Genomic DNA, 18,249 nt, shown 5'->3' on the forward strand with positions numbered 1-18,249 from the left:
GTTGATGTCCAAGCCACCGGTGAGCAGATGCGTCAAAGATGGCAGGTGAGTGGTCCTTACCCTTCCAAATGCTTTCTGGTCCTAAATTCTAGGCGAGTCAGAAAACTAATCTATTTAAATGATAATGCCTTTCTAAATGTTAGTCTGCTTTTGCTCTTTCGGGTGGGGGGTGGGTGGGACTGAAATGTTGGAGCAGGTGACACTTTCAGAGGTATGTTGATAAAGAAACAATCATGCACTGAAGGAAACTGCTCTTGAAACAATTTTTTTCCCAAATAAAATTGTCCTCTTTCTTTCTCTCGTTCTCCAAGGTGCCCAGCTGCTCCTTGTTCTCCTGGGATGCCTGGTGGCCACAAAACCTCTCCAAGCAACAGATCTTCCTCTCCGTGGTAAGGCCCTCACTTCTCTTTTTGATATTGCTTTTAAAAATAATTATATTTGGAGAGTGTTCTGGGTTTTGTTAACCCACCTATACTCCCCCCCCCCCACCTTAACAGGACCAGATCAAGACATTCTGATGCCCTAAACTATTTCAAGGTTAAGAGGCCCCCATAGCAGTATCTTTTAAAGTGCATTATTGGAACAGAAAGCCCAATGAAAAATAGAACATTTATATTTGCATAGACAAGCAACAATCTCACTGGAATACTCATCTTGCAATAATCCCATTTGCATTTGAGAGGATTTTAAATTACAGTACCTGGAGGTTTCTTGCTTAGCATGTAGCAGTCTAGACAAAGATTCCATAAAGAATACCTGCAGGAATTATTTGCTAGAAGGGATGTGGAAGCTGTAAAAAGGCATCTAGATTTTCTACATTCTATCCCATTGTAAAAACTGAGCTCAGAAAGAATAGAGAAATATTTGCCTGAGATTACTTCCCCTTTGCTTCACACGGCATTTAAGGTTCCAGACCATCAAAATTAACTTTCTGGATGGACGATACAAAAATATCCCTAGAGAACAGTGATTCCGCATCTTCGGGTGCCAGTCAGTTGAGGATACCAAACATTATATGCTATCTTGTAAGCTGTATGAAAATCCAAGGGCTAAATACTTAAAGAAATTCCTTGACTCTCTTCCTCCTGTCACCCTCAGTGACATCAACAAAATCACGTATCTGCTGTCTTGCTCTGTCAAACCAGTCATGCTCAATGCAGCAAAGTTTGCAATAAAAACCTCCCAACTCAAGAAAGTCCTTGAGTCCACCTTTGTGCACTGAGATAAGAGTCACCCATGTATACATGCTCTACATATTACAAGGATTTTATCACAAATGTTTTAATTTGTTTCTGAGATTCTTTGTTTACCTCTTTTCTTCTTTTTCTGTTTTTTGGCTATAATCTGTATTTGATTGACCAATAAAATTTGTTTGTTGTTATCTGTTTGTTACTACTACTACTAATAATAATAATAATAAATAATAATAATAATTTATTAATACTCCGCTCATCTGACTGGGTTTCCCCAGCCACTCTGGGTGGCTTCCAACATTAAAATACAATAATCTATTACACACTTAAAGCTTCCCTTAAAATCTGTGTCATTTCTGCAGAGATTTAAATCCAACAACAAATATTTCTGCAGCCCTTAGGTGTACAGTGGTACCTCGGGTTACGAACGCGATCCGTTCCAGGTTGCAGTTCGTAACCCGAAAAGTTCGCAACCCGAAAAGGGCCCGAACCGCCGCTTTGCGCATGCGCAAAGTGCTACTTTCGCGCTTTGTGCATGCGCAAAGGCGCGCGGCGCTTCTGCGCACGTGCATGCAACGAAAATACTTCCGGGTTTGCGAAGTTCGTAACCCGGGTTGTTCGTAACCCGAGGTGTTCGCAACCCGAGGTACGACTGTATATATATACGGTGTGTGTGTATATATATATATATATATATATATATATATATATATATATGTCATATCAGAATGGTAAAGTTTGGTTTAGAGTATGTTTTTCTTTTAAAAATAGCAATTGCATAAACTTGAAATTTAGCAGCGAAACAAAAAACTGTGTTTCAGACCCCTTGTAATCTGAGACCTCAATTGGAAGTTTTCATAATTTGTGCAATAAATTCAGCACTGCTCCCAAACAGCCCGAAACATTCTTCAGAATAGCCAGGGATAAATCTGTCAACAGAAGGATTTCAGTTGCTTCAAGGAAACCTTCAGATTTCCCGTGTGTTGCAACCTGTAGCTGCCAGAAGGTCCATAATTCAACCTGTTTCTGAACGATGGATGTGTGCAAATACTTGCTGCATCAGTCCTGCTCCCCTGCCCCCCCCCCAATAATAATCCAGAAATTTTGCCAAGTTTCCTCAGGGGACTTTTTTGTCGCTGGAGACTTTGCAAAGAACGGGATAGAATCTTAGAACATTTTGCTGTTAGAGGCAAACCTACTGTACATAGTTGAAAACGACCCATGAAATGAAACACAAAAACATCCTTTGAAATTCCCACTTCTCTGAGTTTTGCAATGCAATTCCTCAATGCCCTCTCTCACTGGATCTCCCCTCCTGCCCGGCAGCAGACCTTTTGCATCAGCTACTCCTCTGCCGTTTGAGTTCTCTTTCCCTCCCCACCCGCCATGGAAACAATTGCAACCTTCTGAAATTGTTCTAAGCTGTGCATTCTGTACTATATTTGCTTACGGGACCCGCCTAGCAGCATGTTACAGTCTGCCAGAGGGATGAGTCCTTCGAATCCTCTCCAAAATCTTCTGTGGCTTAGCTGCTGTCCTTAACTGGAAGTTTGCTTTGCATCCTGCCTATGCAGCATCCAAGCCACCGGAGAACTGTCATTCTGTAATGAAGTTCTGGGGACCTGTATAACATAGAAATGTCTTGCTGAACTACAGTTCCCAAGATTCTCTGGGAGAAAGCCATGTCTAAAATGGCCAACTTTTAACTGGACCCAGCTCCTGTACTTTGATTGGGTTAGCAGGCGATGTTACTTCTCTTTGCGCAGGGAGAAGCATCGCCTGCTGATTTCTGTCTATCAGGCTGCTGTTAAACTCCTTGGAGAAGACAAAGACATTTTTTTTCCTGGTCAGCTGTCGACCCTGTCAGCATAGAACACCTCTGCTCAGAGAGCTACGCTGATTGCTGATCTGTTCCCAAGTCAAGTCCAAGGTGTTGCCATTAGTATGTGTGAGGGACAAGGGATACAGGGAAGTCCCTCCCATCTTAAGTTCCAGCCCATCCCCAAGCGCTGGAGAGAGTAAGGAGAGCTCTGCCTCCAGCGGAGAGTCAGGAAGTGGTGTCCGAGGCTCAGGCAAGGTTGTGGAGCCCAGGCCGCAGGTGGGACAGGAAGTTGGACGCACGGGGGGGAGGCCAATCCCCCCAACTCCCGAATTGCGACGCAAACGTAGGGGGAAGAGGTTGGGTCTGCCAAAGCTGTGGTGCTGGAAGAAAACGCGCCAATCGCCATTCGGGAGTTCTGACACCTCACCTTAAGGATGCATTTTTACTGCTCTGAACACTGTAAATAATCAGCACTTAATAAAAGCCTTAAAAGACCATGCTGGAGTCGTTACTCTAGAGTAGCCATACCAGGCCCTCTGACAGCAACTCCCGAATCTTTTTTTGGCTACTTTGGAGTGCAGCGATGAGCGCTCAAGAGGCTGAGCATTGGAGGCTGGAGGCCGAAGCAGCGAAGCAGGAGCTGCAGAACCTCACAGCGCACGCACAGCAGCAATTGCATGCCGCTCAGGAGGAAGCGCGAGGGGCGCAGGAGGAGCTGAACAAGCTGGTGGACCAGGTGAGGACAAAAGAGGAGACTGAGAAACAGCTAAGGGTGATGGTATTGGACCTGCAGAAAAAGTTGGAAGAGGAGAAAGCCGCTAGAGGTGGGGGGGGCGCCCCAGCCGCAGCTAGTCCAAGTGAGAAGGGGACAGAGCCTAGTCACCAAGTTCAGCGGCGACCCGAGGGAGTACCTAGGATTCGAGACAGAAATAAATTATGCGCTGGAATTGCATGCAGCAGAATTCCCAGATGACGCGCACAGAGTCTCCTTTATCATAGAGCATTTGACGGGGGCCGCCCGGGAATGGGTAAGACCGCTCATCGCGCAAAAAAATCCTTGCATGAAGAACGCAAAATTATTTCTAGAAGCCTTAAAAATAATGTACGCTAGCGACAGTGAAATGGAGGCCACTAAACAGGAGCTTCATAACTTAACACAAGGAAAATCGACAGTTAGGGACTACTGGGCGAGATTCACCATGCTGGTGCACAAACTGGGGTGGGATCTGCAAAGTGAGCCAGTGAAATCAGCCTTCTACCTGGGTTTGCACGCAGACGTTAAGGATGAGCTGGCAAGAGGTCCTAGACCGCAGACTATGGATCAGTTAAGCAAAGCGGCGCTAGCGGTGGGGGTGAGACAGGAATCCAGATGGTATGGCAAACAAGCGACGCGCGCAGCAAAACCTTGGTTCCCACGCTCCCAGGACAGACCACATCACCAAACCCCACCCCAGGGACCGCCCCCAGACCCGCCCAGACCAAGCCCAGAGCCGGAACCGATGGAGATCGGGGGAGCGCGCGCGGGGGCTTTTCAAACCCCGGCGGCGCCAAGACGCAAGGAGGGAAGAGGCGGGAATTGCTTTCTCTGCAACTCCCCCCGGCATCGCGTCAGAGACTGCCCTCATCGCAGAGAGTGGCAAGGAAAGGCGGGAACGGTTGTACCTTCCCCCGCTGACGCAGCACCACAGCAGGGAAACGAGACAGCCTGGCTGCAGGAGACAAGGGGCAGCAGCCAGGCACAGTCAGCAGACAACAGCCCCAGCCCGCCCACCCGCACAGAGAGGAGCAGAGCCAGCCCACCCCTCCCAGAGCAGGAGTGGTTCTAGAAGTCACGCTAACGCTCCCAAATGGCTATCCCCTGACAGTCCTCGCCTTAATTGACAGTGGTGCCTCAGCCAACTTCTTCTCGAGAAACTTTGCAGAAGAGCACCAGATCCAACTTCTGCAGCTGGATTTTCCCCTGCACGTGGCCACCATTGACGGCAGAGAGTTGCTGGGAGGGGCCATCACTCATCAAACCCCCCCCCATGAGAATGACGGTGGGAAGGCACTCAGAGACACTGGCTTTCAACGTCACAACCATCTCAGACCCCCCCATCGTTTTGGGAATGAGCTGGCTGGCGCGCCACGACCCCTCCATAAGTTGGCACCAGAGATGCATCACGTTTGGGTCGGACTTTTGTCTGGAACATTGCATGCAGCACCAACCAGGGGAGGGGCCTCCGATAGCCACGGTGGCCACCATGCATGTCAAAGGGGGTGAGGCGATACCCAAGCCGTACTGGGACCTGCAGGAGGTCTTCAGCGAAGCGGAGTCCGACCACCTACCCCCACACAGGCCTTTTGACTGCCAGATCAACCTGGTGCCAGGGGCAACGATACCCCCAGCCAAGCTGTACGCCATGTCAGATCAGGAACTGGAGGATCTGCGCGCTTTCATCGACAAGAACCTCAAGCGGGGGTTCATCAGAGAAAGCAAGGCAGCAGGGGGCAGCCCGGTCTTCTGGGTGGACAAGAAAGACACGCAACAGCGCCGTCTTGTGGTGGATTTTAGACGACTGAATTCAGTGACAGAGCCAGTGGCTTTCCCCATGCCCAGAGTGGATGATCTCCTGACAGCGGCACGCAGGGGCAAGATTTTCACCAAGCTAGACCTGAGGGGGGCGTACAACTTGATCAGGATCCGGGAGGGCGATGAATGGAAAACCACGATGTTCACGCCTCTGGGCTCTTTTGAATATCTGGTGATGCCCTTCGGGTTGCAAGGGGGCTCAGCATGCTTCCAGGCCTTCATGCACCACGTCCTGGGGTCCCTCCTCTTCAAGAACTGCTTGGTCTTCCTAGATGACATCCTTATCTATTCCAATGACCCAGTGCAGCATGTGAAGGATGTCAGGGAGGTGTTGCAGCGCCTGAAGGACAACCACCTGTATGTGAAGCTGGAGAAGTGCAAGTTTCACACCAAAGAAGTGGACTTCCTGGGCTACAAGCTGTCAGACAAGGGGCTGGCGATGGACAAGGACAAGGTGCAGGCCATCCTGGACTGGCACAGCCCCAGGACGCACAAAGATGCCCAACGCCTACTAGGCTTCGCTAACTTCTACAGGAAGTTCATCAAGAACTTCTCTCGTGTCACGGCTCCTATCACCGACTGCCTGAGAGGCAAGCAGAAGTTCCGGTGGACACCAGAGGCGCAAGCAGCGTTCGAAAGCCTCAAGAGGGTATTCGCTTCAGACCAGCACCTGTTCCACGTGGTGCAGGATGCGCCCCTACGCCTGGAGACAGATGCTTCGGACAAGGCTCTGGGAGCGATTCTGTTGCAACTGGACGCCAACAGAGAGTGGAGACCCTGTGCCTTCTTCTCCAGGAAGCTGACCCAGCCAGAACGCAACTACACAGTGTTTGATAGGGAACTTCTCGCGATCCACGCTGCGTTCCAGCACTGGCGACACTTCCTGGTGGGCGCCAAGCACCCCATCCAGGTGTGTACAGACCACAAGAACCTGGAGTTCTGGAGAACTGCCAGGGTGCTCAACCAGCGGCAGATACGGTGGGCAGAGTTCTTCTCGAACTTCAACTTCTCCATCCACTACATCCCGGGGGAGCAGAATGTCAGGGCGGATGCCCTCTCCCGCAAGCCAGAGTACATGGAGGAGGAGTTGCCACCAGCACCCAGGCACATTTTCCCCCCATCAGCATGGTCATGCGGAGCAGCAGTGGTGAGCGAGGCAGAACTCACAGCACTGACAGCAGCTGATGAATTTGCCACCCACATCTTCAGAGAACTGAGAGGGGGGAGGGAGCAGGCCAAAGACTTTGAGGAAAGGAGGGGTTTGCTTTTTTACAGGGGAGCCCTGTACCTGCCAACCAAACAGCTGAGAGGTAAGGCCCTCAAGCAGATGCACGACAACCCAACGGCGGGTCATTTCGGAAGGGACAAAACCACTCACCTAGTCATGAGACACTTCTGGTGGCCAGGGGTGCGGGAGGATGTTCGGGATTATGTAAGGGGATGTGACACCTGCCAGCGAGCAAAGGTGGTCAGAGCGCCACCAGCAGGTTTGCTGGAGCCATTAGCCACACCGCACAGGCCGTGGGAAGTAGTGTCCATGGACTTCATCACAGACCTGCCGTCGTCCAGGGGCAAGACCGCAGTGTTGGTGGTGGTGGACCTCATGTCCAAAATGTGCCACTTTATACCGTGTGCCAGGGCGGTCTCGGCAGAAGAGACGGCCAAACTGTTTGTTGACCACGTATTCAGACTGCATGGATTGCCTTTAAGAGTTATTTCAGATCGTGGCCGCCAATTTGTTTCCAGTTTCTGGCGGCGGCTAATGAACCTCCTGCAGGTGGAGGTCAGTTTGTCGACGGCTCGGCACCCGCAGACCAATGGACAGGCGGAGCGGGTCAACGCCATTCTGCAGCAGTACCTGAGATGTTACGTCAGCCAGAGGCAAACGGACTGGGTGGATCGCCTGCCACTGGCAGAATTTGCCTACAACAATGCGGTGCACGTCTCCACAGGGGTGTCGCCCTTTAAGGCCAACTACGGGCGCGACCTCAGATCTTTCCCGGAGAGGGAGGGGGAGGAGGAGGAAGAGGGCCCACAGGCAGAGGATTGGGCAGAGGACCTGGAGACGGTGCACCAGCAGCTCAGAGAACACTTGGAGAGGGCCAAGGAAGCGTACAAGAAGGGGGCAGATCGCCACAGGCGACCGGGAGAGGTCATCAGGGTGGGGGACAAGGTTTGGTTATCCTCGGAAGGTCTTCCCACCAGGGGGCGATGCAAAAAGTTAGCACCCAGGAGGTTGGGCCCCTTCACGGTCACGCAACAGGTCAACCCGGTAGCCTTCAGGCTAGCACTGCCGGAGGACATGAGAGTGCACCCAGTGTTTCATAGATCACTGCTGTCGCCGTACAGGGAAAGTACCAGGTTCAGGGACAGCGATCAGCCTCCAGAGGGAGGGGGGGAGACGGGAGACGCCCGACAGCTCAATGAGGCAACTGAGATTTTAGACTCAAGGAGAGGGGTGAGAGGGCTGGAGTACCTGATAGCATGGGAGGACACTCCGCCGTCCCACAATGAGTGGATACCGGCCACGGAAGTACCTGAGGAATTTTTAGTGGAAGAGTTCCACGCCCTGTTCCCCCACAGGCCCAAGCCCTGGCACATGGAAAGGGAGGGAGAGGGGGAGGGGCAGGAGGAAGGGATAGCAGGCAGCAGCTCTCCATGGAGATGGGAAGCGGAATTTGAGGACACGGAAGAAGAGGTGTGGGTTTCACCGAGGTCGACGACGTCAGAGGCAGGAGAGGACTGGCAGAACATTTTTACTCCCACCAGCTCTGACGCCACTGACTTCTTGGGATTCCAGTCTTCTCAGGGGGAAGGAGAAAGATCGCAGGATTGGGGGGAAATTTTTACACCCACAGGCTCGGATGCCACAGACTTCTTGGGGTTTCACTCGTCCCCAGCAAGCAGAGAGCCACTAGGGAGGGGGGGAGAGGAGCCTGGGAGGGGGGTGGATGTGAGGGACAAGGGATACAGGGAAGTCCCTCCCATCTTAAGTTCCAGCCCATCCCCAAGCGCTGGAGAGAGTAAGGAGAGCTCTGCCTCCAGCGGAGAGTCAGGAAGTGATGTCCGAGGCTCAGGCAAGGTTGTGGAGCCCAGGCCGCAGGTGGGACAGGAAGTTGGACGCACGGGGGGGGGGGAGGCCAATCCCCCCAACTCCCGAATTGCGACGCAAACGTAGGGGGAAGAGGTTGGGTCTGCCAAAGCTGTGGTGCTGGAAGAAAACGCGCCAATCGCCATTCGGGAGTTCTGACACCTCACCTTAAGGATGCATTTTTACTGCTCTGAACACTGTAAATAATCAGCACTTAATAAAAGCCTTAAAAGACCATGCTGGAGTCGTTACTCTAGAGTAGCCATACCAGGCCCTCTGACAGTATGTGAAGTACATTCTTACAAAGGCAGAATGGGAATTACGTGGCCCTTGTACAGTGAAGTTGCCTGCCTGTTTTCAATAGGCAGGGAGTTCCAAAGTGTAGAGGTGCTGCCACACTAAAAGATCGAATTCTTACATGGAGGCGCAGGTCAATTCTGTGTCCAGGGCAGCTGTTTATCAGCTCCATCTGGTATGCAGGTTGAGCCCCTACCTGCCCGTGGACTGTCTCGCCAGTCATGCTCTAGTTATCTCATGCTTGGACTACTGCAATGCGCTCTATGTGGGGCTACCTTTGAAGGTGACCCGGAAACTACAATTAATCCAGAATGCGGCAGCTAGACTGGTGACTGGGAGCGGCCGCTGAGACCACATAACACCGGTCCTGAAAGACCAACATTGGCTCCCAGAACGTTTCGGAGCACAATTCAAAGTGTGGGTGCTGACCTTTAAAGCCCTAAATGGCCTCAGCCCAGTATACCTGAAGGAGCATCTCCACCTCCATTGTTCTACCCAGACACTGAGGTCCAGCGCCAAGGGCCTTCGGGCAGTTCCTTCACTGCAAGAAGCCAAGTTACAGGGAACCAGGCAGAGGGCCTTCTCGGTAGTGGCACCCACCCTGTGGAACGCCCTCCCACCAGAGGTCAAAGAGAACAACAATTACCAGACCTTTAGAAGGCATCTTAAGGCAGCCCTGTTTAGGGGAGCTTTTAATGCTTGGTGGATTTCTGTATTTTAATGTTTTGTTGGAAGCCACCCAGAGTGGCTGGGGGAACCCAGCCAGATGGGCGGGGTATAAATAATAAATTATTATTATTATTATTATTATTATTATTATTATTATTATTATTACAAATGCAGTACAGGTATTATGTGTCACCTGTAACCGTGCCAGTTCCGGAGATCAAAGCGCTTGAGTGAGCATATGTAGGGTATGGCAATTTGCAGGTAAGCTGGTCCCAAAAGCTTTATCCATGTACAGTGGTACCTTGGTTCTCGAATGGCTTAGTCGCCGAACAACAAAGGCTTCTGAACACTGCAAACCTGGACGTAAGCTTTCCAGTTTGCGAACGTTTTTTGGAAACTGAATGTCCGATGCGGCTTCTAATTGACAGCAGGAAGCTCCTGCAGCCAATCAGAAGTCACGCCTTGGTTTTTGAACGGTTTTGAAAGTTGAACAGACTCCCGGAATGGATTAAGTTTGAGAACCAAGGTACCAATGTATACTAATAGGACCACCTTGAACTCTGCCTGGTATCAAATTGGCAACCAGTACAGGAGGACCATGCAGAACCGGGGGCAGCTGGGTACATTTGCCCTGGGCCTCAGAGGGCTATGTTGATCAGGGGCCCCCGCCAGGGCCTGCCAGACTTACAGAGTCATGCCAAGGACAAGACTCCCGGCCCCAGGCCCCAGACAAGCCCTGCATGGGTAGATCTCTGAGCCCAGGTATTACATGCTGACACTATCTCACTCCTGTTAGCAATTGTGCTGCTGCTTTTTGTTTTAAGTGGGAGGTGCAAATGACACCCCTTGGTTTTAACTGGAGACATTTGAAGCAAGATTCTCCTCTTGGACAAACCCAGATGAAGGGATGCTCTCTCTCTCTCTCTTGTTGCAGCCATTGGGAAGATTCTGGACACCTCAGACCTTCTGAGGAGTGTAGAAGAAGCAAAACAGCTGGTCGATGATGCCTACAAACGCACCCAGCAACGGTGAGAGCTGCGTCTCCTCCCTTCTCCATACAGCCACAGTGGGTTTAGCTGTGACTCCTGCATAGCAGGGGGGTGGATTGGATGACCCTTATTGGTCCCTTCCAACTCTACAACTCTATGATTCTGCGTTCCACAGGACGGTGCCGATTTACATGAGAAGGACCTAGGTGTGGCCACGATAGCAATGCTCATAACGCCGCTGTCCATGAGCAAACTGGGTGCCTAAGGCTGCCAGCTCTTTTCCTGGCCCCTGCTCCTGTGCATTTAACAGCAATGGTGGCAAAGTGCTTGTCCTTTACTCCATACTGCAAAAAGTTTCAACCACTGGTGTTGACAGATCAGATAATTGTTAGAAGGAAAAGTGGACAACTCAGGCTGCTGTTAAAGGTTTAGGAACAGGTAAGTTGACGCGGGTGGCGCTGTGGGTTAAACCACAGAGCCTAGGGCTTGCCGATCAGAAGGTCGGCGGTTCAAATCCCCGCAACGGGGTGAGCTCCTGTTGATCGGTCCCAGCTCCTGCCAACCTAGCAGTTTGAAAGCACGTTAAAGTGCAAGTAGATAAATAGGTACCGCTCCGGCGGGAAGGTAAACGGCGTTTCCATGTGCTGCTCTGGTTCGCCAGAAGCAACTTTGTCATGCTGACCACCTGACCTGGAAGTTGTACGCTGGTTCCCTCGACCAATAACGCGAGATGAGCGCCGCAACCCCAGAGTCGGTCACGACTGGACCTAATGGTCAGGGGTCCCTTTACCTTTACCTTTAAGTTGACAACCTTACTGGGTTCTCTTCTGCTTTCTCTCCCAACTTTTCCCAGTTTGCTGGAGAGTTGTTGCATTGTGTTTCAGGTGGAAATTCAAGCAGAAATCCTTCACACACCGGGGAAGACTACCCCTCCTATATATCTGCTTGCTGTGCCCCTGTCAAAAAGGCACAGAAGCCCTGCAAGATCAAAGCGATGCACTCAATAATCAATAAAATTGCATTAAACTATCATTTAACAGAATTTCTGTGCCACTTAATGTTAGACATGGTTGGAGGCTTATAATGAGATAATCAGAAAGTCATTGTGGTATTGTGCTTAAAATAGTCATGATGGCAGGAGCTAAGGTCTTACAAAGAAACTTTTCTAGCTAGTTCAGCAATAGAATCCTCTATTAGAGTCCAACCCTCACTTATTACAGGAGACCAAGAATTAGGACACGCATCCCCAAACTTCGGCCCTCCAGATGTTTTGGACTACAATTCCCATCATCCCTGACCACTGATCCTGTTAGCTAGGGATCATGGGAGTTGTAGGCCAAAACATCTGGAGGGTCGAAGTTTGGGGATGCCTGAATTAGGAGGTGCTCAGGGCACCATCCAGACTGACCCCAGCAACCAACAACAATATAATGAAATGTGCTTTCAAGTGCTGTTGCGTGACAAAGCTTCGCTCAACTGTTTTCCGGCCCTCCAGATTAAATGAGAAGCTGCAGAGAGAGAGGGTCAACCCCACAGATCTCCTGGTCTCCTTCAAGCAGCCCGTGGGAAGAACCAAGGAGGCGGTGAAAGCCGCCGACACCATGCATGTCACCTGGGCCCTCTTGAAACAGAAGCTGCAGCCAGCAATCCCCGGGGATTTCAACATCACAGGTAGGTGATGGAGGAGGAACCAGAGGTACTTCTTGTTTCAAGATGAATTTACCTATTTCACACACTATCCGTCAATGCACAAGATCCAGATTTCAGTTCTGCATCTAATCTCCAGCTAAGTTGTGTGTGCACAAATGCATGCGCTGGGTCAAAGTGTGCAAAATTATGCACACTTTGTTTATATTAATTATCACATTTATTTCCCACCTTTCCCCCCAAAACAGCTCAATGTAATGTACATGGTTCTCCTCCCTCTCCATTTTATCCTCCCAGCAACCCTGTAAGGTACATTAGGCTGTGAGGCAGTCTAGAAGATGGAGTTTAGACAGCATCCAAATAACATAAGTTCCTATCCCAGACAGCCATTTGTAGAGAATCATGTGTTGTGGAAAAATCTAGGTGCAAGGCTGCTCAGTCACCCAGCTCATCAGGCAGAGCCCATGGGTCCCTGCGGAATAAAGGAAGGAGTCCGGCCACTTAACCGGAGCAAATAGCTGTAGACCAAAGTTTATTGCGCAACAGGTTCAAAGAGGAATTTGAATCCCGAGGATGGGGCGACAAGAACTTAAAAAAATTTCTATCTTATCCCAGCACACAGTTCATTAAGCATCATTGCTACATCAGAAAAGGGGAGGGTTATACATGATTAATATAAGAGGAATGTGTTGGGGCAACAGGCAGATACAGGATATGTATTAGGAAGTACATTCTAAGTCACCTACTACAAAAGAAGTGTGCATGCCCCCGAAAGCTCATACCAATGACCAACCTAGTTGGTCTCTAAGGTGCTACTGGAAGGATTATTATTTTTTTGGGAATAGAACTTTGGTTTGCATAGTCTGCCACCTGGGCAAGTCCGGAGGAGAGCTTTTGCCCAGCGATTGTCACCTATGAGTACCTTCCTGGAGTCCCTTTTTCAAGGGCAAATAGTGTTGGAATGGAGGAAACTGGCAAAGGAGTTGATTTTATATGATTTTTAAAGGTGGGTAACTTCCCTGAGCTGTCAAGTTGAAAGGATACATTTATGCATAATATTTGTAACATTTAACAACTTTAAAGGTGTCTCTCCCCCCCCGCACATGGAATTGTAGAGTTGGAAGGGACCCTGAGGGTCATCTAGTCAGAGGCATAGCAAGCCCAGGTGATACCCGGTGCAAAAAAATTTTTGTCACCTCCCCCCATGCCGCTTTGCCAGGGTGCTGGCAAAGCTGCCCCTTCTTTCTTGGGAGCCACAGCTCCCATCCATCCCCCTCCATGGCTTGCTGTATCCTCTGCTCACCGCTGCAGCCATGAACGGAGGATCCTCTACATGCAGCTGCGGTGGCATGATGGCTGCTTGTGCCACCATGACCGGGCACTGCCGTCGCCCCTGGAGACGTGCCATCAGGAGCGAACCGCCCCGCCCCCCCTCCCGTTGCGACGCCACTGCATCCAGTCCAACCCCCTGCGATGCAGGAATCTTAGCTAAAGCATCAATGACCGATGGCCATCCAACCTCTGCTTAAAACCTCCAGGGAAGGGGAGTCCACAACACCCGCTCTCTGAGGGAGACAATTTACAGTCTGCAGTTTATGCTCATCAACAAGTTTGATAGTGTGAGAAGAGTCCTCTGTTTTTCTTTTTAGCTGTATTATTGCTGTCTCAGTCCGCTGAAAAAGAGTCTTTTAGGCTTCAAACTTTGCACCAGTTTTTTTTTAAATTAGTCCCACCCAAGTCCTATTGCAGGGGGGCGACCCTCGGGTTCTCTTCCAACTTTACATCCCTATGATTCTGTGATTGCCATTCTTTATTGCACCAGTTTGTCCAAGAAGCACTTGCATTATGATAAGAGAAGTAAGCTTTCCAAAAAGGTGTGTATTTTATGGAGCAAAATTGCTTACAGAAAACTGTGCGTCTTGAAAAACGAGAACTAGAATGCTGGTGGGTTTTCATGTGGCTTACTTAAAAAATAAATAAGTCACCAACTGATGTGGAAATGTGGGGAACTGAACTTGCAGCTGAAAAAATGAGAAATTTAGAGAAACTAAAACTGGTGTGTTTACCATCTCCCTAGTGCTGGGCAGCCCCTACTCCCACCCCAGACACCTCTTAGAAACTACTTGAAAGGGATCTTACACCCGCCACTTCCATTTTCACTGACTGGGGTTGTGAAAGGGTGTCGGCCACAGGTCACGCGAAAGATGCTTAGTCAATGAGGCACAAGAGTCTGCTTTAGAAAGAGGACTCAAGACCAAACATGTGCGTTGTTCAATCCATTTTCTCCCCTGGTGGAAACAAATGTATACGAAATACATTGTTAATCTCAATGTATGCTTTTCAATATATATATATATATATATATATATATATATATATATATATATATATATATATCCTATTTTAAGACGTAGTCATAAAATTAGCCATAGCAGGATTTTTAAGCATTCAAGGAATATAAGCCTTACCCTGAAAATAAGACACAGTGATAGGCACAGCAGCAATGCCGGCCGCGGCAGGAGAAGGAGGAAAAAAATAAGACATCCCCTGAAAATAAGCCGTAGTGTGCTTTTTTGAGGAAAAATAAATATAAGACGGTGTCTTATTTTTGGAGAAACACGGTATATATATATTTTAAAATCTGCTTCTGGTGCTGTATTGCAAAATTCAAAAGAGTGTGAGATGCAAAGGATAAACTCCAGCTTCTTTATGAACCCCAAAATCTGGGATCCCCCCGAAACTGGTGCCAAAGTTTTGTAGTCATTTTGTAGCAAAAAACCCGTGTTTTGTAGCACTCCACAAACAGAGTAATTGATATGTCAAACCCGGGTTTGTAGTTAACACCCCCAAACCCAACATCGTCTGATCCCCTCAAAACCAGTGCCAAAGTTTTGTAGTTGTTTTGTAGCAAAAAACCCACATTTTGTAGTGCCCCACAAATGGAGTACTTCATATATCAAACCCAATGTGCTTTCTGCAAAACCTTAGCCATACTTCGTCGTCGGCTTTGAGTGAGTCAGACGATGTTGGTTTTTTTGGGTGTTAACTGCAAACCCCTGGGTTTGAAGTACGAAGCACTCTGTTTGTGGGGCGCTACAAAACGTGGGTTTTTCACCACAAAACGACTACGAAACTTTGGCACTGGTATTGAAGGAATCGGACAACGTTGGTTTTGGGGAGACCCCGAGACCCCTGGGTTTGATGTATCAATTACTCCGTCTGAATGCCAGTTGCTGAAAACCACAGGAAGGAGAATTTCTGTTGCACTCGGGTCTTGGTTGCAAATTTTCCACAGGCCATTGTGAGAACAGGATGCTAGAACATTGGCCTGATCCAGCAGGCTCTTCTGATGTTCGCATCACAAAATTCTGATCTGGGTTTATTAACGCAAGAGGTGTAGTAAATCTGTTCAGTTCATTTAAAAACATGGACCAACTTAAACCCTTGTGTGTCCCTAGTGGAGACCTCTTCCATCTCCTTCCTCCTACAGATGTTCTCAGTCTAGGCCAGATGCAAACTATCTACAAGGCGTCTGGCTGTGCCAAGCAGGAACAGAGCCCATTGCAGTGTGATTTCAATAGCCCTTTCCGGACTATTACGGGAGAATGTAACAACAGGTAAGCTTCTATATCCACCATGTCGGCTGTTAAAATCCCAGCCCAGCCATGAACTCATTTGGCGAGCTGCTCATAGACAGAACCATAGTTCAGTGGTATAGGCAGCGCATCTGCCTTGCGGACAGAAGATCCCAGGTTCAAACCTTGGCAGCATCTCCTGGTAGGACAGGGGAAAGCCTGGAGAGCTGCTGCCAATCAGTGTAGACAATATTGAGCTAGATCATGGGTAGGCAAACTAAGGCCCAGGGGCTGGATCTGGCCCAATCGCCTTCTAAATCCAGCCCGCGGACGGTCCGGGAATCAGCGTGTTTTCACAAGAGTAGAATGTGTGCTTTTATTTAAAATGCATCTCTGGGTTATTTGTGGGGCATAGGAATTCGTTCATGAACTCCTCTTTGAGTGGGGTTTAAATGCAATCAATAAAAATAAAAATAAGGACACTGGATTCTTATCTCATTATACATGATAAAGCTTTCTTTAGCACCTCACCCTTTGCTTTTTCCTGCAAGACCAATTGCAGTCATTAACAGTCATCCACAGGTTTACCACTCCTATCAGCCAATCACCCATTCATCCCACCACCCTTCTGAGTAATACCCCTCCCCACCCTCTGACTATACATAAGGGTCTGGTGACTTCTGTTTCAGTGTATCTGAAGAAGTGTGCATGCACACGAAAGCTCGTACCTATGACAAACTTAGTTGGTCTCTAAGGTGCTACTGGAAGGGTTTTTTTATTTTATTTTGACTACGTCAGACCAACACGGCTACCTACCTGTAAATAAAAATATGATTCCCCCCCTTCTTTGCTGCTCTTTAAAAATGAATCTCTGTGGCCTTTATGGAACATTCTAGGAGGATTCCTACCTTAGGGGCCAACAACCGCCCTTATGCCCGGCGGCTTCTGCAAGAGTATGAAGATGGCATATCCCTCCCACGTGGCTGGACTGAAAACAAGACATATTATGGATTCCCCCTGCCCTTGGTAAGGAGTCGACCCCAGCTGTGCTCTGCTTTGCAAAGCGGATTTCTGAACAGTTGCTCAGAACGAGTCAGGGTTTTAGGAAAACAGGGATGATTCAGGACAGAAATCCACAGCATGACAATGGGAAATGAGAACAGAAGATACAAAACGGGTGAATAAATGAATACATAACAAAATAACAACTATGGAATATTATTTTATTATATGATCACAGTGGAGAGACTCTTTTGTGGACTAAGGCAGAAAGACTTATTATTGTTTAATATGGAGGAATAGTTGTTCAAGTTATTGGAGATGAAGTTGATATGTTTGATTACAGAAAAAAACCATTGCTGACACATTTATTAATAACAATAATTAGAGAAGCCCTTTCGGACTTTTTGTGTGAACATGAAAATGAATTAATTTGAGATATTTGGGTTAATAAGTAATATTGCCTAACAGATAGTAGATCAGTTGGATGTCATTCTAGAGTGAATGTTTTGAATAATTCCTTTTATGTAAGTGACAGGCAGAAGATCAGAAGCCTTTTTTAAATTTTTCTTCTTTTTTATTTTTGAAAATTTTACTTGGGTGTCCTCTGGGCCATTTTTGGAGCACAAGCGGGGGACGGGAAAGGATTTTAGAAAAAGAGGGGGAAGGTGGCGAAGCAGATAGGAAAGTGGCACCTATCATAATGCATGTTATAACCTGTGTTCTTCCATCATAGAATCATAGAACTGTAGAGTTGGTAGGGACCCCAAGGGTCATCTAGCCCAACCCCCTGCAATGCAGGAATCACAGCTATGAATTTAGCCTGGTAACAAATCAGCACACAGTGCAGATCTCTGAGCAGAGGTGTTATAGGCTGACAAGGTCTCACTCCTGCCAGCAACTGTACTGCCGCATTCTGCCCTCGCTTTAGCTTCTGAACTTTGACTGTCGGGATGTTTTTGGCCCCTTCAGTGAATCTGGATCAGGGTGAGGCATTTTAGGGGTGTCCAGGCTCAGAGTCCGCAAGTTTACAACCATCAGCCTTGGCGCTTGGAATTGGCAACTGAGATCTGTTCCTTTGTTATGTCTTGGTAATGTCTCCTGCAGGTCCGGGATGTATCCAACCAGATTGTTGCCTTCAACGACAAAGGACTCACGGATGACCCCTTCCGATCGGTCATGTTCATGCAATACGGCCAGTTTATTGACCACGACTTGGATTTTGGGCCCAGTACCACAGCCACTCTCACCTTCATCAAAGGAGCAGACTGTGAAACGACTTGCGAAAAGGCACCCCCTTGCTTCCCCATCAAGGTGCGTGAGAATCCAGGCTTCGTTCTACCCTTTTCCAGAAACACAACCTGTCGGATACAATAGCCCAGGGATCCCCAACGC

The 18,249-nt window shown here is 48.8% G+C and overlaps 1 protein-coding gene across 1 annotated transcript in view; it reads left to right on the forward strand.

Moving 5' to 3' along the window:
- The window catches only part of LOC118097172 (eosinophil peroxidase-like), a 29,200-nt gene continuing 10,951 nt past the window's right edge, over window positions 1–18,249 (forward strand). The window contains exons 1-7 of the mRNA XM_035139861.2: window positions 1–45; window positions 312–389; window positions 10,579–10,672; window positions 12,129–12,304; window positions 15,771–15,897; window positions 16,752–16,881; window positions 17,962–18,168. Of these exons, the coding sequence (XP_034995752.2) occupies window positions 39–45; window positions 312–389; window positions 10,579–10,672; window positions 12,129–12,304; window positions 15,771–15,897; window positions 16,752–16,881; window positions 17,962–18,168 (819 nt within the window). The 5' untranslated portion in view covers window positions 1–38. The remainder of the gene's footprint in view (window positions 46–311; window positions 390–10,578; window positions 10,673–12,128; window positions 12,305–15,770; window positions 15,898–16,751; window positions 16,882–17,961; window positions 18,169–18,249) is intronic.

This window comes from Zootoca vivipara, chromosome 15, assembly GCF_963506605.1.
Source record: "Zootoca vivipara chromosome 15, rZooViv1.1, whole genome shotgun sequence".
NCBI classification, from domain to species: Eukaryota; Metazoa; Chordata; class Lepidosauria; order Squamata; family Lacertidae; genus Zootoca; species Zootoca vivipara.